Raw genomic sequence first — 25063 nt, forward strand, 5'->3', positions numbered from 1 at the left:
GAAAGAGGAGCAGAGAGTGTTACGGTTGTTGCAAAAAAATACTACTCTGCCCTTGCAAGCTGAGCTACAAAATATGTTTTACCACACTGGCTGTGAAGCTGAAGCACAGCTCCTTAACTCACATAGGTGTATGATCCTGGTCCCTACTCTGTGGGAGTCCCTAAAGAATTTGGGATGTCTCTGACAACACTACTTTATTTAAAGCATAAGGCAGTATTCATCTGGAAGAAGGGTGAGGAGAGGAAGACAGCAGCATTTGAGAAGAAGCAGGGACCACCTGGGAACCAGGTCAGAAGCCTTTAATGTTGCAGGCTTGTGCTGGAGAACAAAAACCAGGCATGAGTAAAATGCAATCATGTCACTTAAGACACAAATATACGTGGTAAGAAGGGAGATTTGATAAACTGTGTTCATTTCCTTGTTCTATGACTGTTTGTTCAGGGTTCAGTACTTCAGCCATCACAGCCACAAACAAAAATAAAGGATACCGGTCAAGTTTTATACATGGGATAGTTCATTCCATTCAAAGCTGAAAATGAAAGTCCAGACTGGAAAAAAATGGGCAACCTAAAGTTAGTAGAACCCACAATTTGTCTGGAAATGCATGAAGGACCAATTTTTCAGTACTTTGTAATTATTGGCCTTAAAGAAGTACTGATTCTTTTAGCCTAACACCATTATAGTTTATTTAAATGTTAGGTTTATTGCAATGCTGCAAAAGCACCTGTAAAACAAATTGAATTATATTTACTATGCATCAAACAGAGAGGTATTAACATTAGGACAAAAGTGAGTAACTTCTTTAAAATTAATTTATGCAGTGTAACTGATGGAAATATCCAGTATGTTGTTTTCAGCTGAATCTAGAATTCTTTCAAGTGTTTGGAGAGTGTAAACTTTGATTTTGTTTAGAGCATAGACATCTCATTCATTTTAGTCTACGAACTATATCATTTTCACATCAGATTTTGTTCTGCCAAAAAGATATACATCATGACCTATATCAAACAACAAAAACCTTCTGGCCAAAATTATAAGCCATCAGATGAATTAATCTCAATATAAAGTGCGGGGTCCAAGATGACTCAAGCACTGATTGCTATGGAAATAAAGTGAGAAATCCAGTTCCCAAGATTTTGGGACTGAAGAATGTTGTCTTTATCAAACAGACAGATTAATCTGTCCTCCAGAAAAAGCAAAAAGTATGGGAAAATATTTCAGAGTATGGAATTGGGAAGAGAAGTTGTTGAGACTAGAAAAACATAGTGTCTATGCATACATATATATATATTTATACTTATAAGTTTACTAAATATCTGCAATGCAAATATAAAATTGATAACATGCATGCATTTATATTACATATGCAGCTATATTGCATCATAAATTTATATTGATAATTTAAATATATAGAAAACCATAGTAGTGTCTCCCACAGCTATTTTAGCTTCTATTTAAAGGCCAACTAAGATATTTACCTGTTTTGCCTGCTCCTTCTCGTTGTGGCAGCTTCTCACTCACTGAACCTACAATTGGAAAAAGGAATTAACCAGAAAAATATTATTTTCACTTCTAATATGCCATCTAAGAAACACAGTTCTACTGTAATGATTCATTTTTGTATATTACAGCAATAAATATCAGCAAATTCTTCCTTTGCAATCCAAAGGTTTTAGCTTTGCCTGACCTCTGCATTTGTGCACAATCCATACACTGCCAGACTCCATTTCTTGTCCAACACAAGACTTGAGAAAGAGGCAGCATTAAACACTACATAGACACAAGTCCAAGAACATGCTCATGTGCTGCAGGATGACCCTTTCCCTTCCCCAGTGCCCCAGCAAGGACAGGTTCTGCAGGAAGGAGCATCACCCCAGAGCCACTCCCTTGCTGTCCCTCGTACTTTGCCCTCACACATCAGATGCTCTGAGGGGCTTTTTCAGCCTCTAGACCAGGCCTGGCTCAGATTAAAAACTGTCCTTTTCTGCTTTAAAGGCCTCACACAAAGCCTTGTGGAAACCCTATGCTGGTGTGGCAAAGCGTTTGTGTCCTGGGGGGAACACAGAGCCCTATCCTGAGTCTGAGCCTGAGCCTGAGCTCATCCCCAGAGCTGTGGTCCATGGGAGAAGAGACAGTAGGGGTGAGAAGGGAGTCAAGAAGATTACAAGAGATGGGTTTTCACAGCTTGTTCTACCAGTCTGGACTCCAACCCAACACAGAACCCAGCCTTGCTTTCAAGCCATCTAGTAATGGAGAATCCACTAATTTTCTTCGTAGTTTTCAAGGGGGCACTTGTCCTTAGAGTTTAAAATAGAAATCCTTCCTTATTTCTTGCTTATGTGCCTCTTCCAATTTTATTATTTTAATTACTAGACACTTTTAAACAATTTATCTATCTCTGCTGGATTGAAAATCACCTTTAAAAATGATATTTTTCTCTCTGAAGAACCACATGGAGTGATCAAATCTTAAAAACATGAAATCTTTCCAGTCTCTTCTTACACAACACACCTGCTATAATTAAAAGAAAAACACCAAAAAAACACTCATCTGACACATCTGACAGATGCTTGTATGTGTGTGAAATAATTTATCTGCCTTAATTTTCTTAATTTATTAAGTTATTGGAATACCTACGATCACTGTGTTTAAAAAAAAAAAATAAAGGAAACCCAAACCTTGTAGCACAATACTTGTGTTCTAAAAGGACAATTTAAATAAGAGAACTCACTAAATCACAGGCCTTGCTTACCATGCTGAACTGATGGTTACTTCTGCAGGAAGTTTAGACAAGGAGTTTGCCAGAGGGGAGATGCCTAAAATTACAAATCAGCCCTGCTGATTTTAAAGCCTCCATAAAAGAATACATGGCATTGTAGCCAAGACAGTAACCTTCTGATGGATTCAGCTCTTAATACAGCTTTATATATCCAAATTACAGCTTTATATATTCACATTTAAATGTTCTTGTTTACACTTGTTTCCTTTTATGGCAATAGTGTATTTTAATGTATTTTCACTATATAATGTTTGAGTCACCAGAAATTGAATAAACTTAGTGATGCATCAGTATTAATTGAGGCGAGAAAAAGAAAGTCACATCACTGTGGGAATTGTATCTCCAAGGGTGTTTGGGATAGCTTGTTCTAAATGGGCTCCAATACTAATCCATGCTGCTCACTCTGAAAAGGAGGCAGATTTTATATTTATGCTGAAGCCAGAAGATCTGAGTTTTTGGTGCTTGGCTTGCATTTGATAAAAGGCTCAGCTCAAACTCAAATAAAATGTTCCAGTGTTCGGAAGTACTACACACAAAATTACAGGTTTTTCTAATTGCACCAAATACTAGTGATCCAATCTTTCCTCAAATTTCATCCAGCTACTATTAACTCTGTAGTTTCTGAATTTCATTTTGGTTCACAGACTTATAATTATAATTTTCTTGCAAACCCAGATACTTTAGGCCCGACTGTCAGTCACACAAGCATTTTAAACAGGCTTTTCATTTGTGAGTAGAAATGATGTCTCAGCAGGGGCAATGTGTATGATGAACTGCTACTGATACTCACTCTGCTCCAGTTTGGCACCAGTGCTGTCTCTCTATTACATTAGAGCTATTAGTACAAATTGAACTCAGTTTAGACATAAGTAATTTAACACATTGGAGAAATTTCTATAATATCACACATCTTAAACTAAAAGCAGAAAAATCTTTCCAGATGCATTCGCATTACTTCATCTATATGAGAATCGGTGAGAATGACTAAAGTCTGAGAGAATTGAATTTTATTTTTTTTACCCTAAATTTTCATGAAAAAATTAGGAAAATGGATGGAGGAGGAGAATGGCATTAACTAGTACTAAAAACTAACATTATCATACCTAATCTAATTGCAGTAAGAAATTGGATGGATTCTATGAAAATTAGGTTTACTGGGCTAACATTAATTTTTTTAATAGTCTTAAGAAGTCAATTATAATATTCACAGAATTTCATATAAAAGAAAACCTGTGCCCTTAATATAGTTCCACCTGAAATTTTCAATTTAGGCAGCATAAACTTTTCTTGTTGTCTCCAAATTTGAGGTAAGGATTTATTGAGTTTGTATCTTTTTTCTACAATTTCCTGAATATATTTAAGGTAGAAGCACTTCTAGCTGAAGTGATGATAGGAAGTTGCATTTGCAAGTTTTTAGGAAATTGTGTCTTCAATATTAAGATGAATCCCCACATTTTCAGCTAGGCAGGAAACAAAACCAAATTATAAGTTACCTAAAAGTCAGGCAATGCAACTGGCTTCCAAGTTTTCAGTACACAGTAAGCAACCAAATCAGCACATAAATAAATATCCTTATAGAATGATGGAGGACAAGGAGGGATATTAGATTCAGCAGCATTACATCAAGAGGAAGAATTCAGCACCATTCAAGCTTGTACCCTTGCTTAGCCATCTATCTATTTATTATTCTGATCTTTTTTTTTTTTAAAGGCAGACATATTCATGCCTTAGTTTATTGCAAAGCCCACAATTCTATCCAATTTCACTCTAACTGCATCCGAGGCACAATAAATCTTCCAGGGAATGTGATGTGAGTTTTGTGGTTTTTGATTTTAGCATATTCATCTCCTATCATTCTGATCATATGGGACTGGGCTATTAAAAAAAAGGTGAAAGCCTATTGTTAGCCAGTTTAGATAATTGTTTCTGATCTCCTACAAGAGAATATTTGATATATAATCACTGAATGCAGATATCAGGAAAGGTAAACTTCCCTATCTCACCTATGGTTGTGTCTGACTCTGTCTATACAGGCAAAGAACTATGTATGAGGACTAAATATCTAGATGGTTCAAGGACGGATATTTTTCTCCAGGTAATGAAAACAATTTAATGGAAACTTTAAAAGTTTGTTGCCTTCCTGAATATATTTTTCCATCATGTTATCTGATCACAATACTATACTGGAGGAGTTCTGAATTTCTAAAGCTAGTTACTTTTATTTTGGCCATAAAAGATGATCATGCCATCTTAATCAAAAAGGGAGCAAAACTACTTCACAGAAGAACAAAATATATCTCCATACCTTTGAAGTCTCACTGGCAGCATCCCAGGATATTTAATGGGGCCTAAACCCCCTACAATAGGCAAAGACTGTATCTTCCAATAATATAACACCTGCTTCTCAACTTCTGCCCCATTTCTCAGGACTCCCTGCCTAAGGAATTTCTGTAGTTCCCTGCAGATCTGATAACAGAGATGGAGAGTTGTAAAAATGTCCTTTTTTTATGTCTGGTGCCCTTTAGTGAAAGTACTGGGAGACATTAATCATTTTTAAGGAGCTTTCTTTTTAATGCCACCATGGGAATGTGTTTGATTTACTGTCCCTCTTGCTATTGCTCCTGCAATAGTGAAGACTATTTTCATGGAGTGGAACAGTATTTTGAGATTTATCATGCGTGTCTTAGCAGTACCAAATGTTGATGTGGGAAAAACTGAAAAGTATGGAAGAAGAGCTTCTTTCAGATAAAGATATAGTAATTAAAGCAAAGGTTTACATAAAACAGTTGGAAAGTCCCGCATTTTTTAATGCTGCTTATGACCTTCATCCTTCCATATCTTATGTCTCTTGCACAAAAGGCAGCTTAAATAAGAGCAACAAGAACAAGTCAATGAGCAAAAAAATGGCACAGGCAACTGTTGTTGATACACAAAAAATAGATATGGGACACTTTTTGGACCTCAGATAACTTTAGGAAACACCGTGTTATTCAGCTAACCAACCTCGACAGTTAAGGAAATGTAGAGGTTGTTTTGCATATCCAGTGTCACACAGTAAATGGGAAACATGGATAGGGGTTGGAATTCCTAAACCAAATTCCTAAGTGCCCATCCTAAATTTTGCTCTGTATTTCCACTATTGAAATTCAAGTTCTTCCAGACTGCCATTTTCTTCTTTCTTATTTCTGGGCATTCATCAAAGGTAGTTCCACTGGGGGAAAATTTAAGGCAAGAAATTATCCAGTAATTGCAGAACAGCACAGTTGATTAGAAATGTATTTGAACCTTATCTGAAGTTGCTGAAGAACTAACCTAGAACTGAAAATTAACTGAATATTTTCATTAAAGCAAAAAATTTTCATACATTCTATAGTAGCACAATACCTGTAAGAAAATCATTAGAAAAGCATCTTAATTGTCTGTACAAATTTTCCTCTAAAGGAAAAAGATAGCAAAAGTGGTCTTGGGAGAAAAAGGTATGGTACAAGCAAGCTTAGAAATTTGTATAAAAAACTTTGAAACACCTACAGCACCCAGCCTGCAGAATACAAAGAAGCAGTGAGAATAAAGAAACACGCTGGTGTCAGGATGCCACCACTGCAGATCTGCCCGCATATCAGAAATAGCAAGGCAATTCCTGCATCAAGGCTAGCAAGACAAAGTGTATTGGACTAACAAGGGACAACAGTATTGGCAAAAATGGCATCTCTGTAATACTAGTTGAAACAGGAATATATCTACACAGTTTCAGATGACCCAATGAAGTTTGCGTTACAATTCCTGTGCATAGTCATACTAAATAAAAAAGCACAAAAGGGAATCAAAAGTGATCTGGAAAACATCAACACTCTTGGCAAGGAAAAAAAAAAAAACCAGCTCTGTTATCCTAAACAGATGGCAATTTTGAATATATACTTGGAAATGGGAGAAAGATGCAGTTGTGCATCAGACTTTCATTTTGTAATAAACGAACTAAGTTTTGCTTTATTATACCCCATAACTTTCTGAGAAAATCTGTAGCTGCCTTCTCTGTTGAATGAGAAGGTTTCTCCAGATCTCTCAAAACTGAGTCCTTAGCCAATACGACTGTAAAATCCCCTAGCATTTCAAGTCGTCCTTCCAAACTCTGCTGTGGCTGGACTTCTTTCCTGAGGGACAAAGGAGAAGTGATGAACTGTAAAACATGAGAACACTGATACAAGCAGGGGACAAAATGTGCAGAGATAATCCCACAGGGTCTCATAACAAGTGAAAAGTTACCCAAAATCTTTCCATGGATCAAAATCAGACTCTGAATACTCACCTGTGCCCTGGAGCAGTTTGTTTATCTCTGAGCTACTAAATTCAATTTGAATGCTATTATGACCTTCACCTTAGCATTTCTGTAAAAACAAATTCCCTTCCCATCCCTCCAAAATTGAGCTGAAGCAGTCTGGCAGTTTATCTGCTAGGAACATGAATATGACTTTAAGAGGAACTAAGGTTAGGTTCCTGTAGTGATATAGAATAATTCTCATATTAATTGATCAATTTTCTGGGAACTACACTGCAGTTGCTCCTCAGTAATGTCAGTACAAATACAAAAAGTGAAAACATAGCAAATAATTCAACATTTTGAGCCAAAATAGTGCCATGTGTTATAAGACACCTGACAAACAATTATTTATTGAACTTTCAGCATAACCCTTTTTTCACTGATGTCAGTGAAAGGACTGGCAGGGAGTGTATAAATGGAGGATATAAAAATGGACTTTGCAGAGACAGAAACAAAGGTGCACTCTCAGAGAAGCTCTGGCTATGGACATGTAAAAACATCTTTACTCAAAATTACACTGAAGCACTAAAGTGCTGTCCTAGACACAGCATCATAGAATCACAGAATGATTTGCAAGAGAGTTTAAAGTTTATCTCATTCCAAACCCCTTGCCACAGGCAGGGACACTTTCCACTAGACCAGGCTGCTCAGACCCCCATCCAGCCCAGCCCCAAACATTTCCAAGGATGGCACATCCACAATTAAAGACACATCCATGTGTCCTCTGAAGATGCGATCAGTTATAATTGATAATAACACTAAAATGAAAATGAATGCACATTTTCCACTATTTAAGGTTTCTGAATATTTTAAATTATTTTTTACAATTGAGTCTTGTTTCACAGTGACTTTTCAGACTGGATTAAAAGGAATATTCTGAAGAGTACTATTTCTGAATAAGGTTCACCTACAGGCAAGATGTGGGAAAATTCTGCAAGTCATTTTAACTAGAAAGACCTTAAAAATAAAAATAGCTATCAATAAACTTTGCTGAAACTTCTGCAGTGGTCTCTTCCTTCCTCCATCTATTTATTAAAAACATCAAGCTTGTACTTGAATGATTGAAGTAGACCAGGACAGGTAAATTCCCTGATTCACTTTCTTTTTCAGCTTTGTTCACATTGCAGGATTGGCTTTTTAAAGCTATGTCTTCCACTTTCTGACAGAGAATGGTGTCGCAGCACAAATGGTTATACAATATACAGAGTGTGCAAATATTTGTAGAGCTATTTCTGTAAAATTCTCTCAACCTCAAGGGGCATGAACAGTGATTCTGACAACCATTCATACACTCGGGATTTGTATTTATCATAAGTGTTAATGAAATAGGGTCAGACGCAAACCCCTGAAAAACAGAACCTGTTAATTGTCCTGATGAAAGACAAAAGGCAGCCTGCAAGGCAGCGAGTTCGATTTACCAGTTAATTTCTGCAGGCAATTTTTTAATTTTGCTCTTAATGTTTTTTATTTTATTATTTCTCCTCTGGATTTGGTCATTTGTGGAATGCGCTGTGGGAATTCTTTCACTGGGCTATGTTTCAAATGGGCAGTCCCACTATGTTTTTTTCTGTACTCTAAATATTGAACTATCAAAAAATGCAAATCCCTCTGAAATGTTTTTGCAATGAGTTTTTGTGCAAGAGGGATTATAACATAAAGTGATATATCAGCAATTCGGTCACCTGGTTTTATATGTGGACACACAAATATGGTATAAATGACCACTGCAGAAAATCTTCAATAACTAGATTAAATGTACAAATAAAGTAGATGGATTCCAGAATCACTGGAAGGTTTAAGGTGGCAGTGACCTCAGACTTCATGCATGGCTACATGAAAAGCTAGACCAACCTTCTCAGAGCCTCATCCAGCTGAATTTTACCAAAACCCAAGGATGAGGCATCCACAGGGCATCCCCCACCACCTGTTTCTGGGCTGAACCACTCTTCTAGTGAAAACTTCTTTTGCTTAAGTCTAATCAGATCCCACAGATAAACTGCTGTTCATGGCATACCACCATAACCTAGCCAGACAAACAAGACTTACCTGGGCAGCGTGGAGTTTTGTGGGCCACAGCAGTACCACTGATGGGACGGCCATTGGGAGTGACACACCAGCAGTATCCAGTGTAACTGTGGCACTGAACCTGTCAGAAACAACAAGAACCATGTGCAGCTTGTCAGACACATGCCTGTTATCCCACAGCACTCATGGCACGTGAGTACAGAAACTTATCCAGCAAACTGTATGGATAAAACCTAGAACAATAAACCACCATGGGCCCATCTCAGTCCTACATATGATTTTTTAGCACAAAGCATATTTCAGGCTATGTGTGGTAGGTCCTTCAGAATCAAATGGAAGAGAAAACTATTGAACTATGTGGTTGTTTACACCCTGTCTTGGACGAGTGAGGTGCAGGTGTTATAAAAACCTCACAAGGAAGTTCCTCAAGGGACACATAAACTGTTCCTGAAACAAGCAATCCTGAGTTTTTTCCCACATAGAGAACATATTGTTCCACTCACTGAAGGAGCAGGACAGAGTGCTTCTGCCAGCATTATTCATATCCCAAGCTGTCAGAAAGGAAACTCTTGGAATTCCTCTTAAAAACCAATTGCATTATATTTTCTAAGGGCCAATATCGCTTGCCTCATCATTCTTAAAAAAAGAAAAGTTGTCTTCTGCACAACTCCAGGATCAAAATGCAGTACAGAGGGGACAGAAGGCGATCACGATTGGAAAATATACCTCAGGATAAGCTTCTAACTGTGTTCCTTCTGAATTCCGTGATCTAAGTAAATCAGTTTCAGGCCACATGCTTGTGAAGAAATTAAGCAGAGAATATAGAAGGATTCTGTATGATTCATGATTTAGCACTTAAGATATGGATTCCAGTTGCAAGATTTCTGGTTCAAATCAGGAACAGATCACAAATTCCAAGCATTTTACCATCTGATGAGTATTCAGGGGGCTACAAGAATGATTCAGCTGCCTCATCCTAGAAGAACAGGGAGTGTATTACATGAACAGTGGTAATGTTTGGCTCTTTTGCTGGCCAACTGTGAAAAAGAGAACAAGGACTCAACACATAACACAGATTTTCCTTCCTTTTTTTTTTTTTTTTTGACCTGTTGGTACAAATTACATTTAATTTTGAAATTACATTTCCCTCCATTACATTTGTCTCTTCCTTGGCCTTTTCAAACACACATACTCTGACCTTCCAGTCATGCAAGACACGGAATAAAAAATTTTCAACCTGACTATATGTGCCATCATCATTGCATTCTGGGATGAACACTTGCTGAAATTCTTTGCGTGCTTGTTCTTGGGTGTACTTCCTCTCAGCCACACACCTGGAAACATCTAGAGAAAGAGAAAAGGTAATTCAGTTGGATTTGCAATATGAAAAAAAGATAGGTGATCATCCATATTATGAAAGACAACCCTGAGACTTGTGCAAAGAGAGTAAGAATTTTAATAAGTGAAAATGTACAATCAACTTGCATTATTTTTAAAGAAAACAAACCAATGCAGGACAATAATTTCTGGACAATAAACCATAATGGGGAAATGAAATTGAGAGATGCCTGGACAGACAAACTTTCTGTTCCAAATGCCACCAAGGAGGAGAAGCCCAATCAGAGCTTTTCCTCTCAATTTAACACAGCAATAGCTGCCACACTGCACACACCACAATATTCTTTCAGAGATGGTGGCAACAACAGCTTTCTAGTGCTTCAGGAAAGGCAAAGGAGGCAGCAGGAGCACAGCTGCCTTGTACTTCCTACTTACTGCAGCTAGGCAGCAACTTCAGCTGTAACTACAGATGTCACCACAAGGCTGGTAAAATAAAAATATATATGTGCATACATGTACAGTGCAGGAACTTATTGGGAAGGAGATGAAATAATAATTTTGGACATGAATGATTCATATTATGCTAAAATTCAATGTGACAGTTTATGATTTAAGCATGGGACATCAAGCCTACCACATGGTCTGTTTTGTCCACTGTGAGGTCTCTTGCACCACCTCCTTTGTTACTTGGTGTTGGTCTCCATCCAAGAGACCAAACAGCAAACCAGCCAGCTTTAATTTGGTGGAGTTTCTATTGTCTAACATACCATATTGTCTACTACATATGCTTTATGTCAGTTATGCAGCCAAGAGCTTAAAAAAGACACATAACATAAGTTGTTGTACCTTTTACACTACAAATTTTAGCATGTTGCTGATGCAGAATCAGAACTGCAGAATCTGCTTGAGCTAAGCAATGTCAGGAAAAATGAGAATACCAGGCAAGCTTAAGGTAGTATTAATGACTTCAAGATGTGACTGTAACATCTGAATTAGAATGATTTCAAACACGTGAGCAGAGAAATTTGCTGCCTCTGATCCCTGTTTGGTTTAAAGACTCTTTGACAGAAAGTGGTAAATCCCATTTTAAGGCTAAACTTGTTCACTGATTACCTGTGAGACAGTGGTGTTGTGGTGATTCATTAATGCTTGTGCAGTTCTTCAAAAGCATGGGAACAGCCTTTCTAGTCCATGCAAGGTGCAAATTAAACAGAATCTGAACAGTGAATCAACTGCACTTGACAGAAGTTTGCATTCCTAGGAGCACACAGGTAAGCCAGCTGAATTCCCAGTCCCCCAAGCACCCTCTCTGTGCCAGTGTGATCCAGACACACATTCTCAGAACCAGCCTGGAAACTCAGTGAAATGGCAGAAGTTTCTTTTTACAGGGTAGATCCTTCACTTGTCACTCCCACTGAGCTTTGGATAACTCACTTGGCAACATTAGCATTAAAAAATCCCTTCAAGTCCTAGGTAATCTTGTCTGGAAATGTAGTGTGGAAGTCTAGCATAATGAGGACAGAAACTTGTTCTCAGCATCTGCATTCTGAAAATAAAATTGGGGCCCCTTATTTCTATTCTTCCTATTTCCCTCCTGATCTTGGATTCATGTGCACTAGTTCTGTGTGTTAGTTTACTCTTCTCAAAGGAGCACTATGAGAGTTCAGGCTGCTCATATGCCCCAAATACAAATAGTTTCACTCTGAAAAACTATGTTTCAGTCTTAGCATAATTAATTGTATTCTGCTGTTTCAGGAGGGACACTAACAGAGATGAAATGATCACTGGAAGGGACAGAGAAGTTCAAGCATCCAGAAATGTGAGAAAGAAAAATAATAAGGAACTGAATTCATTTTTATTACAGGACTTTAATAGCTGTTGGTTGTTTTTGGTTTTTTTTCTCCAAGGGAGAAGTATAATCAATGTACTGTACAGCTCAGGTAAAATCTGTTAATGTGTGCACTGCCAAAGATTTTTTTTGGGGAAAAAAAAAAAGAGTAATTTTAAGCAAGCTTTGGTGTCGTAAGCATTCTTCTGAGCATGGTTTGGTTATACAGTACTTAATAACATGTGGTTTTAATGTAGCTAGTATTTTAACTGAAAATAAATCACTCCTTTGTTGGACCTCTGTCCTCGTTTTTCTAGAATGACATGTGGTTTAAATGTCTAAAAGGAAAAGTGATATAAATTCCATCACATAAGGTCTCTGGTATAGAACCAGCAGAGTTGTAAATTATCTGCAATAGTTGAATTATCATAAAAATATGCCAAGAAGAGTTCTCCAAAGCTGTCCACCACTTGTTCCTAAACAGCCTGATGCTGTAAAGGCCTCATATTCATGGATGATCTAATATGCTTTAAAATCAACAGTCACCAAATTTATTGGAATATAAAATTCACATTTGAAGTCTTATTTTGTATTATATAACCATGGAAATATTTTAAACCTGTTGGATATTACTGTGCTTCAGTATACACAAAATAAAACCACGAGGAAGGTATCTTATCAAGTTAAGGATCTGAAAGCGTAGAAAGTCAAAATATTATTTCCAGTTCTGTTGACCATTAAATTGTTAATTCAGAGGAGCTAAGTTCCTTCAAATAAAAAAAGAGGCCATTGAAAAAAGAAATTATAATATTTTCTATAAATTTGTAAGATTACACCATCTGATTATCTGCCTCTGTGCCCTGGTTGCGATGCCCTAAAGATCTGTTGCATAACTTCCAGAAATTTTTCCAAGGAAAAATAATTCAAGACATTTAAGGCCTATACATTTATGCAAAATAACAGCTGAAAAAGGATGAAAAAATTATTTCCTGACATGACTGAAGAAAGGCTGAAACATGACTTCACATCAAAATAGCAGACAAGAGATAGTTGCAGGGAAAACTTGCAGCTCCTTACATGCATAAATAAGTGATGGGTGACATCCTAATCCATAGGGAGATAAACCTTCAGCATGACCATTGCTCAGGACCATTGAGGAAAGGCAAATCTGGGATTCTCTGTACAAAGTCTCCTTTGACTGCACCCAGACAATTCTTGTCTACAGACTCCTCTGTGCACCTTGTAGAAGTTCGGGTAATGCTGCACATGAAACTCAAATTAATAGGATGAGTCTAGATTTATGTGTTTTGCCAGAATTTAGTTTACATAAATGAATCGGTCAATAAATAAATACATCTAAGGGGATGGGTAACAGTAAAGTCTCACACACAGATACAACTTTGCTATTTATCTAGGATCATTCAGATCAGGACAGACCCTGATTATTTTGAAATTAAGACCAAGAATGAAAGGTGATGGGACTGACCCAGTACCTCTGTGCTGATTAATCAGCCCACAGCTTCTGACTTTTCAGCATTGCCCCTTACAAAAGCAGGCTAGAGCCTTACAAGGTGAGCAGTGTCCCTCTGGTGACAAATCTGAGAGCAGAGGAGACTCTGTGGCTGTAAAGTTGTGGAAGGATGACAAGCACTGTAATGCAGCAAAGCTTTTTTTATTTTTTTTTTAATCTGTTTTTGTTTCAATTTTTGGAACTTTCTAGTGAAAAAATAAGGGGCTTGAAACTGTTATAAGTTTCTTATTAGAATTCCCACTATACTTTATTTCTCTTCCTAACTAAAGTATTAATAAGGAAGCCAGCAGGCTCAAACTGGATTCTGGTATATGACCTGGTGAAAAGGCCATTAGCTTCTAAGACCAGTTAAAATCTGGCTGAAATGCAGCCTAATTTGGCTATAGTCATACAATGAGAACTAATTTTGCAAAGTTGCATGTCCAGCTGTAATTTGGAATTGTGTCAATGACTAACTCAGTGAGACTTTATCCTCTCAACTCCAGGTAAATGGGCTTTTACATCCCACAGCCTTGCGGGGAATCGGAAAAAAAATATCTCCTGGCATAGAAATTGAGCATGAGTTTACCTTAAATCAGCTCACTGGGAGTCTGTTAGCTGTCAAACTGGATTGGTACAAGGCTCATTGCATTTTAGCACTGCATGCTGGCCAATGTGTTGATTGTACCTCTGTGACTTAGCACCAGGACTGCAAAAGCAACCAGAGGTTTAATAAGATGAACACATCTTGAGGTGTACAACAGAAGATAAAAATGAGTATATGGGAGTGGACAGAAATGCACAGGACTTATGAGAATAAGAGCTGTAGCTGTTTGGGCAGGTCTTTCTGAATTGCCCTAGTGACAATTCTGACTTCCAGGAGGAACTGGTGACCAGAAAGCACAAACAAAATAAAAAGTCATCTTAATTCTGATCTAAGTTTCTCTGTGCAACAGGGAAAACTTTCACCTGTGAAGTGGTGCCACTACATTGCTGCAGGACCTTCCTGAGATAGCACTGAAGTCAACAGGAAATTCTGGAAATAGAGTTAACCTCACAAACAGTACCAGCCTGACTTGGAACTAATCTCATTTTATGCTTTATTTCCAACAGTACAGCTCCGAAAACACCGAGCTTCAGGGAAAAAACATGCACCAACTTCAACTGTGCTGGCTAATCCTTGAATAATATATCAAACAGAGGGAAGTTTATTACTGCAAAGTAGAAGTTTATCATTATAACAATGACACAAACTCCTCAAGGGTGTAAACACCATCTCTAAGGTGACATTCAGTACAATTGATTTACAAGCATTTTGGGGCTCTATAGGGAGTTCTAACCCAGATTCTCTCATGGAAAAGTAAACAGCTTGCCAAAAGTATACATAAATTTCTTGCAAAGATTTCAATTTAGTTCATCCAGTATTTTTTTGGTTTGCTATGCATCAGAGTAGGAATAAAAATCCCTTTCTCAGTCCAAATACATGGAGCAAACTTTGCTTGCTTTGCAAGAGATTATTGTGTTTGACACAACCTTGTTATTTATTTATGAAAAAATACACTTCATCCTTTACTTACTTATTTTATTATAAATGGAATATTCTGTTGAACACATCAGAAACATTTACTAATTGGTAAAAACTATATATGAAGTGGTTAACTAATCATTTGATGGTTTCCTTGAGAGCTTCCCACAGAGTCAGCTGTTCTTACACTAAAGAGAAATCCTTTCTAAAGTCACATAGATGTGAACAACCAGACCTAGTGTAGACACACATAATCCAAACACCTTTCACTGCTTCCCTTTGCACCTCTATTGTGCCAGAATACCTGTGTACACTTGTCCTTAAACTTAGAAACATGCAGTGCAACAAGCTCTTTCAAGTTAGCTGTTCACCTGAGCATTTACTGAATTGTCCTACAAACCAGAATTTATTTATGCTTCTGTGCTTCTTTCCCACTGCTGTACCTTTTTGGTAACCGGTAGTGATATGATAAAAGTCAAACAATCTTAATTTGCAGTTAATTTAGCACAAATATTTTATTCAGAGCACAAGACACCACTTGTTTATGGAATAAACCACTCATGAAAATTTCCCATTCTATTTGACCTAGGTATATTGTATATTGTAAAGAACTGATTGTGTCTAACAGCAAAGCAGATAAAAAACTGTAGCCTCTAGTGATAGGAAACACGTAGCAAACTATACATGCTGAAAGAATCCGTTTTAAAGATGCAGGAATATTAGCCTCTTGGGTTGGAAAGGATGTCAGCACAGACATTTAGCCTGACACAACCATAAAATAATGACTTGCTGCTTCGTGACAAGAGCTGGCCAACTCTTTCACTATTTATTTTTATAGTTGCTTTCTGGATTCAAACAAAACAGCAGCGCAATCTTAGCCTAAACCCTCCTCTATTGGCATCTAACAGTCAGAGCCAGGCAGTGTGGGGTTTCTTTGTTGTTTTCTTTTTGCTTTTGCTTTTTCTTTTTTCCCCCTACATTTAGCAACCACACAGCCATTTAGATATCTCAGCTCTAAGATAAAATAAGGAATGCTGTGCTGGATTCCCTCTTGGCACACTATTTCAGTTTGCTAACAGTCACATTTGGAGAGATACAGTCTGATTAGAACTGAATCAAATACTTCAAGAAAAACTAAAGCAACAGCTTTCCCATTTTTTAGATGCCAAAGGCTACATTGGCTTTCTGAGAAGAGCAGAGATTTGATAGTTTGGATAAGTCTATTTTGCTAATTCTTGCACTGAAATCTGAGAAGGCTTGCAAAGGTTTGTGGTTCTTAGTCTTTGGTGTAGTATTATTGCTTTAGCACTCTCCACTACTTCTAGGACCTTCATTTTTATATGACGTCTGAAACTCAAACTGAAAATACAAGAGCAGAAATGAAAACTCCACGAAAAACCCAGAAAAAGGTTACTTTCAAATCAAATTGTTGTATTGCATATTTGATTTTATGAAGACCCATTTTTTGTGCATAAAAATGCCCTTACATGCATTATGTCTATGCAGTCTGGCTTCAGCAAATTCTGCTTGGAGAAATGTTATCAATAAAAACCGATAATTTTAAAAAGAGATAAACTCTATCTCCAGAAAACTGTGGATACTATCCCAGTGTTACTTGTCTTGTGTTCTAAATACCACTAGATACATTTAAAAGAACAAAGAATATTCCACAAAAATATTCCAAACTTTATTCATTTCCATTAAATACTAGAAAGTGTAATCAGAAGCCAACTCCACCTGTTTTAAGAGATAACATAATTTGTAACATCTATATGTAGATCCTTCTACATGTGGATATTTTGTTTGTCACCACTTTTACTACAGTGGCTTGATGGGTAACATCTTGACACATAATATAAATGAAGACTCAAAACGAAAATGAGGTTGGGGCTGACAAGTATCTGTACCAGGATTGGTAGCATCACAGTCTGGAAACTTGCAGTCATCCTACAGATTAGACACAGTGTCTACAGTGAGAAAATATGTCTGAAAAAGGAGAACACAGCTCCTACCTGAAAGCATTTTAAGACAAAAATCTGCCATATAATCAATTTCCTCTTGTAAGGTTTATTTTCAATAATCCCAAAGTTAGTACCACTTCTCAATATATTCTTTTGTAATATGTTTTTCGAAACAATGAAAAAACATGCATTGTTCTTGGGTTTTTTTTCATCATTAAAGATGAGAAGAAAAAAGAAAAGGGAGAGGTGAAAAGGGAGAGGTGAGGACACGCAAAAATTGTCTTGTTTTCATGGTACAGACTGTCCAAGGCCTCACTCTGTTCAAGTTTATTTTTAAGACTGACACCTTGGTCCAGTCCCACTTTCACTCATTTCAGCTAGAAAAAGAACCATACCTACTCCCTTCTTTTTTCTCTCTCCAAAAGAAACATCTTGGGAGCGTGTTCCCCCTCCCAGACACACCCCGCAGGGCTGCCTTCCAGGCGGCAGGTGCAGGGCCGAGCCGAGGTCCCTGCCCACACTCCGAGCTCAGGGACGCGCTCAGGCACTGCCAGCACACGCCAGGCTCACGCCCGCCTGGCTCACGGGCAAACCTGAGCTGGATGGCAGCCTCCATGGGAATCCTGGAAAAGCTGTGCACTCAGAAACCACGGCCAGCTTTTACCACCCAGTTCTCCAGCTAATAGGCAAGAGTAATGTCTCTCCAAATTATGCTTGGATTCATTAATTATGGGACCAAGATTAACTTGTGGTCTCAAAACAACTACTGCCCAGCAATGCCTTCATTCTCTGCACAAAGGGAGAAACCCTATTAGCATGTTTATTGAAAGGCAGAAATTTCAATTTATTTAAGCATGCTTTTAATCCATTCATTAACTCATTGTAATCACAGTTTAAATGAGTGAAACTTTTCACTATTCCTGAAAGCCCTAATTTAAAGAAATAAATGCCGAGCATTTTCTTCTTTAAGGAAAGCAAATTGTAAAATACCTGTTTTATGAGAAATTTCACTCATATTTTGATGTGCTTTGGTTCTTTATGTGACTTGTGAGAATGAAGGTATTACCTTTTGTTATATCTATAATAGCTCATAAAAACCAGCATTTTTAAACAGTAAGGCTCTTTAAGATACCATAAATGAATTAAGGTAAACATTTCCTACCTAGGGTTTTCAACCAAGAAACGGGATCTACAGAATACAATGACACTACTGCGTGTGATGGCTCTCCTTGGTGTACTCACAAAGCAGCAAGCCATTTTTGGGGCCACATCTACAAATACTGAGTATGTACTCAGTGTTAGATCAAATTCCAAACCCCTTGGAAATTAAATATCACTGTGTAAAGCTTCTACATTGCTCTTTTTAGAAAGGACCACTCAGAGATTTGTGCAAGTCCAGTTTAGCAGCTGCTTATACACCCCGGCTTCTGTTACATGATGATAGTGAAGTAAGGAAATGTGATGTGAGCTGGCAATGGTGATTTTATAGTGATTGGCAATTTGTATCAAAACTCCAGCCAGCCATTAGAGAAGTCATATTTTAGTGAAGTACTGGTAGAGAAGCCACAAATCCAAGTGCCTCAGCTGGGATATTTTAAGAACTCTGTCTCAGGGTTCATATGAATTTGTTTTTTCATTGATCACAATGCCAGAATACCAAATATTATTACTGAGCCGCTTGCTTAATACATAAAGAATATTAATCTCCAGGGCCCCAGTTATGGGCCAGGTATATTCACGTAAAAATAAACTGAGAAATGAAATTAGTATTCTTAATGCTATTTAGGAAACAAAAAGTTCAACAGAAAAAGAAAGTAAAAAAAAAAAGCTGAACAGCCTTAAACCTATAAAATAAAGCACCTCTGTGCATGCTGCCTGCTGGGAGCAGTCCTTGGCCCATCTTTACCCTGAGCCACAGAGACACAGTCTTCAGGAGAGCACAGCTGGCCAGTGCCCAAAGCACAACAGGCAGAATTTATCATCTTACCTGACTGGCGCTCACACTGTCTCCTTGCATTGCTTAATTAATTTCTGCAGACATAGTATCTATTTCTTTCTGAGGAGTTTAAAAGCAATTATATTGCTTTTCCACTTCTTGTATGTTTTGTTCCTTTGGCTATGCTGGGCCAGATTTACTGTGAGGCATTTGTGTGTGCATGCGGTTGATCCCCATCACAGGTGATATTTTAACAGTCCTTCCTAACTGTTAAACAACACAAGTAGTATTTCTCAGCTGTCAACATACATTTATTTATTAGATTCGTAATCTCATTGCACAGTAAATGTCTGTGTCGAGCAAGTGGCAAATCTCCAGAACTTTGGAATTAAGATTTTGTTTGGAAAAGTCTCCAAAAATGTGAATGTTCATCTACAGTGTACAGAGATTATTTGAGACCTTAGAAACACCACAAATAGGCTGGAAACTTTTTAAGATTTTAACTTCTTATAGCATTTCCAAGCTTAGCAATGAAATCCAGCAAAGGCTGAAAATGGACTTAAAATAAAAAATCATAAAATTAATGCCTTCAGAAAAAAACCAGAACAGTCTGTTTTGATGCTTGTTTTGATAAAGGTGGGTTGTCTTTCAGAAATGAGAGGAAGGTTGAGGGTTCATTTATTTTCAGCTTTGTATAAACTGTTTTGATCTCTGCTGCAACCATCAGGAACTAGAACAGAAGTACAAGGGAAAAAAATTGTTTAAATGATGCCATTTTACTGCGATCATTTAAGATCTAGAATCTAAAAATTATTTCCTTTGCAATGCCAAAGAATTGCTTGGGCTGAGCACTCTTGCTGTGAATGGAACTTGAATTAGAAAGGGAACCAGCACACACAGAGCAAACTATCCCTTTGTGCTTTTTAGCATTTAAGTGTTCAAAACCAAACAGATGCAAAAAAAGTTGAGAACCGGTGAAAAAGAGAAAAAAGAGTCAATATAAGTTTGTCTTTTGAAGGAAAAAAGAAACAGAGAAAGCAGATATCAATCTGATAGTCATTCAAAATTCCTTATGGATGTAAAAAGAAATCACAGTTCTGAATATCTAAACAAGAAATGATGGACTCAAAATTATTCCAAAAGGCTGTCAACATAAACTAAGTCTTTAGATTGCTACTGAATAGACTGAACCAAACAAAGAGCTAGTCATCCTTAAATTAATTCAAATGGTACTTGGAAATATTTTGTTTTTAGAGAAGATTTTTGTGAGGTGAATAAGGACTTTTTTTGGAAGACAGGAGGAGACAGACTTAAGATCGCTTTTTTTGATCAATGGTGGATGATTATCACAGCACAGATTTAAAGCTGTGAAGTCTATACCAGGAATCATCTCTTTTCTCCCTTCAGAACATTCACATGAAAACATGCATGTTTCTTTCCCTTTTACCTGCAAGCTCAACACTTGTTTCAAAACCAATGCTTTAATGGGAAGTTAGGGTGGGTGTCTGTTTTTTCAGGAATACAGACAAACACTTCCAGAAGTATCTGTTTTCATTCCTACATGGAATGAAAGTAAATTCTGAAACCTTGAAAGTTGCTCTCTAATGAAACATCACTTTTTGGTTAGCCCTACTACAACAATCCTCTGCTTTTTGATCAAGCATCACCTGCAGCAACAAATTTTACCACTCAAGAGCAACTGGCTCAAAAGGTCTTAATCAGAGCATTTCCTTGGCTCTCTCTGAATGTTTGATATGACTATCAGAAATAGCCCTAGCAATGCTAAAACTGAAACAGCAGCTAGGCAAATGAGTCATATTCTTCTTCTTTACAACTTGATTTTACAGATTGAAATATTTCTGATGATCACAGACATAAGTAGGAATAAAGACACTGGTCACTTCAAAATTTACTGCTTTACTGATTAAGAAATACCATGAAAATGTAAAATTAAAAGAGCACTCGTCTCTTGCTGACAGTGACTAAATGAATTATTGGCAAATATCTGTCTATTACCAATCAAAGGAAGAACACTTGATTGAATAGAACATGATGTGTACCTGCTATCAGCAATATTTAAGGTGCCTAAAGTGTCTAATTCAAATTCTACAGTTCTACTGTATGCATTAATAAATAAACAACAAATGAGTTCTCCAAATTGTAGCTACTGACTGCAGAAAAATTTTACAGCATCAATGAGGAAACCTTCAGTAAAGCAATTCTCATCTTAATGAAGAAAATTTCTTGCAGTTTACTTTTTCAATACAGTATAAAAAACAATAAAGAAAACCACTCAAAACTAATTTCCATAAAGGTCTAATGTATAAAATGAACAAATACCAAGTGCACAATAATTGTCTCTGTCGTTCATGAGTGTAACAAAAGCCTTGGCTCAGGTAGCTCCATTATGTTAACCTTGCTCACCACAGTAAATAGATCCACCACGTAGTACAATGGTTTACTATGAAAGGGCTGAAGAATGAGGGTACTGTTTCATCCAGGCAGAAGATGAGACAGAATGTCTCTTTGAAGCAGTCTTGATGCTTCAGAGGTTTGCAGAAGCTAATGGAGAGAGATGATGTAGAAAATTGCCTCCTACAGGCTGAATTGGTGTGGTCCCTGGGGTTTTCGTCCTCCCACCCCCTACCTGCACTCCCTGCCATTCTCTTTAGGACAGAGGAAAAAGTAAATCTTTATGACCATGGCTATTCTTACATTTTAGAAAGATCACTGTGTTGGGAATCACCCTACACTTCAGTAAGGAACTGCATTGTCTAGCACCATGCTGCTCTAAAAGTTAAAAGATTTAACTGCAAATATTTTGTTGGGCTGCATATCACTGAAATTCTCTAAACAGAGATCAGAAGTAAAGGAGTGGATGATACAGGCAGGAATAGACAGTAAGGGCTCTATGCATATGCATTTTTTTGGTTTTTGCTTTTTCTCACCCACACTACCACCACCATCCTTGCCACACTATGTGATTGCAGTTAGGAAATAAAAGACCTCAACTGACCATCTCAAACTCAAAATACCAAATTGTACTAGACAGGAAACCTTGCAAGATAACTATTGTAAGAGTTTCTCTGAACCTGTCAGTGATATGGTCCTCCTTAACAAGAATCTGGGCATGCAATTTCCTCAACAGTGACTTACTGAAAAATAAGAGGGTTTGGGAGTCATGATTTTGATGAAGGCTCAAGATTAAATTATCTTTAGATAGAATATTGTTATAGAAATAACAGATTTCAACCCACTTGCTCTTAGAAAACTCTTTAAGTCCAGCACTCCTGGTTTTCAATTCACAGACATTTCAAACACTATTTTAGGGTCTATTATTTTTGATTATGGTCAAGAGAAACTTCGATTTTCTCACCTTTGCAGTTGCCTCGGTAGGCTATTTCCAGCTGAGGGTCCTTGCATTTTGCTCGTTGAAACTCACACCGGGACAGAAAAGTTCTTCCATCAGATGCACAGAGTGATTTCTGAGGGGAACCTGCACAGTCCAGGCTGCATTCTCTGTCTTTGTCTTGGTCCACTCTCAAAAACTAGGAAAAAAAAGAAATTCATGCTGTAGGAATGCTATCCCCATGTGAAAACTGCTCTGCGGTCCCCTTCCCCAGCAAAGACATACAAATGAAAAGAAAGTTTTGCCTTTTTGAGTATTCAGATCCTAGCTGATTCACTATATCTGGGGTTTTTCCACTGCTGCTGTGAAATGGCAGTGACTACATCATCTCCATAACATACACTAAATCCAGTATCTCAATTAAAGAGTCTCTGAATCTCTTTCAAACATCATGAACCTCAAAACAGTAACTTGGAGTTTTTGGAGTGAAAATGGTGATGGCAGAAGCATTCTTCACAAGAAAAATGACACAGCAATGGATGCTTGTCTATTTTATTAGATATATATTAATCATTCCACAATGACAAGCCAAAAAGTCTGTTCTGAGACCCAAGCAGAATTTTTAACATAAATATTCTCATTGTGGATTTCAATGCACTTCTTTCTAGTTTTAACACAAAGTACACTGAACCCGACCTAATTGTTCATCCCTCCAATGCCAAGACAGGAAGGCTGATGAGTTTGGCATCATCCTTGGCTCTGTGAAAAGAAGGAGCTTCTCACCCTGAAACATGCTGCCAAAAAAAAACCCTGATCAGATCTGATGCTGCTACATGCCAGCCAAAAACAAAGACAGATAAAAACAAAGGTATTACTTTATCTTCTGAGCTCTTGAGAAACTGGGACTAGGGAGAAGGTGAACTCAGTAAATGCTCGGATGAATTTCTCTCTCTTTCTGCTTCTTCTGAACAAGCACAGAATTAAGCAAGGCATACAGCTACCAGGAGGTAATCACTGTCCTAAGCATCATGAGGTGCCCTAGAAAAGATCTGCATCCGGCTAAAGTCCTGTTTTCATTGGTGCTACTTCATCATTACAAACCTCAGGTAGAGAAAATTTTGAACTTCAAATGAGAAAGTGAAATTATGAGGACGAAAATTTCAAGGGGAAAAAAAAAAAGAAAGCACTAAGAGTAGTATCTAGGATTAAAAATTGAAAAAAAAAAATTGCTACGTATAGTTCCCCTGCATTTTATTACACATAAGAAATATATAAAGAGAGTTATACATCTCCATAATCTTCCACTTAAAACTGTGGTCTATTTCCATTTCCTATCATTTAATGTGAGGAAATACAGATGTCTTTCTGGAGAGTCTGCATGAAAACGGAGAGATTATCTCAAAGGTATCACTTTAAAATATTAGTCATATGGTTGACTTTTACCAGAATTTTTATATTTTAGTCGCATACTAAGATAAAAAGGAAAGCTTCCTTTTCCCAACATTTTTGAGCAATTTTTCACTTTTAGGAATAATTAACTTCAGAATCAAATTACTCACACATTACACACAAACCCCAAATCTTTCTCCAAGGAATCTAGCCACAGAGTTCCAGAAGTGAAGGAAAGATGTTCCTTGCTCCCCATGTCAGTATTATTTTGCAGCTCCTCGCCGACAGAAATTAATTATTAGGTGAGCTGAGTGGGAAGGGAGAAAAACTGAAGTAATCTCCCTTTACCTGCACAATGAGTAACAGTGAAGACAGGCATCCATGGCTCTGAACAACCTCCAAACCATGCTGGTCTCCAGGGCTTGCCTGGGTGCCCTGATGAGCTGTACTGTGGGAGCCAAGTGAGGCTGTCCTAGCTTCCCTTTCTCGCCTGGGAGACATCTGCAGGACTCTGAGATTTGGCCTACCCAGGACTATGGAAAGGATTTCTCAATGAAAAATGGACCCCATGGGGGCCATGGCAAACAAAAATGGATCCAGTCCTCTGCTTTGCCTCCAGCTTCCCCTGTGGATTTGGTGATGGCAAGCCAGGTGATCTCCCGCTGTCTATTTTGCAAAGTAAGGAATACAGCCTTTCACTGTGTAGAAGTCTACCCCTCTGTAATGGCTAGGCACTTTGCCACCCTTAACTTACCCTCAGCAACATCCCCATTGAGCAGAGAATTGGTTTTCAAAAGGACAGGAAGGCTTTGTGACTCACAGAAAATCATGCAGCAGATCAGGGGACTGAACCCAGGCACAAAAAGAAAATCACTCACAGCAGGAGTCGAGCCCCTGCACCATTTCTTCCCCAGAGTTTCCTCACTTGTTCTGTTTTGAACTGTTGCAGGAGTTAAGATGGGTATGCCTGACAGTAACACTGTGGACAGAAAATCCCCTTAATTGTCTGAGGAACAAAATTCACTCCCTTGAGAACATGACTGTTCACAGATAAAGCTGTATTTTAAAGGGCATTTATCCAAAGAGTTTTATTTAAGTATTTTATTAT

The 25063-nt window shown here is 37.7% G+C and overlaps 1 protein-coding gene across 6 annotated transcripts in view; it reads right to left on the bottom strand.

Annotated features, from left to right (window-relative positions):
* SMOC2 (SPARC related modular calcium binding 2) overlaps positions 1 to 25063 on the bottom strand; it is a 138081-nt gene that overhangs the window by 70193 nt on the left and 42825 nt on the right. For all 6 annotated transcript variants that reach the window (XM_063151709.1, XM_063151707.1, XM_063151708.1 and 3 more), the window contains exons 2-5: positions 22594 to 22765; positions 10357 to 10463; positions 9141 to 9240; positions 1479 to 1526 (exon numbers count right to left, since the gene is read on the bottom strand). In XM_063151709.1, coding sequence (XP_063007779.1) covers positions 1479 to 1526; positions 9141 to 9240; positions 10357 to 10463; positions 22594 to 22765 — 427 coding nt within the window. The remainder of the gene's footprint in view (positions 1 to 1478; positions 1527 to 9140; positions 9241 to 10356; positions 10464 to 22593; positions 22766 to 25063) is intronic.

The sequence above is a fragment of the Melospiza melodia genome, chromosome 3, assembly GCF_035770615.1.
Source record: "Melospiza melodia melodia isolate bMelMel2 chromosome 3, bMelMel2.pri, whole genome shotgun sequence".
Lineage (NCBI taxonomy): Eukaryota > Metazoa > Chordata > Aves > Passeriformes > Passerellidae > Melospiza > Melospiza melodia.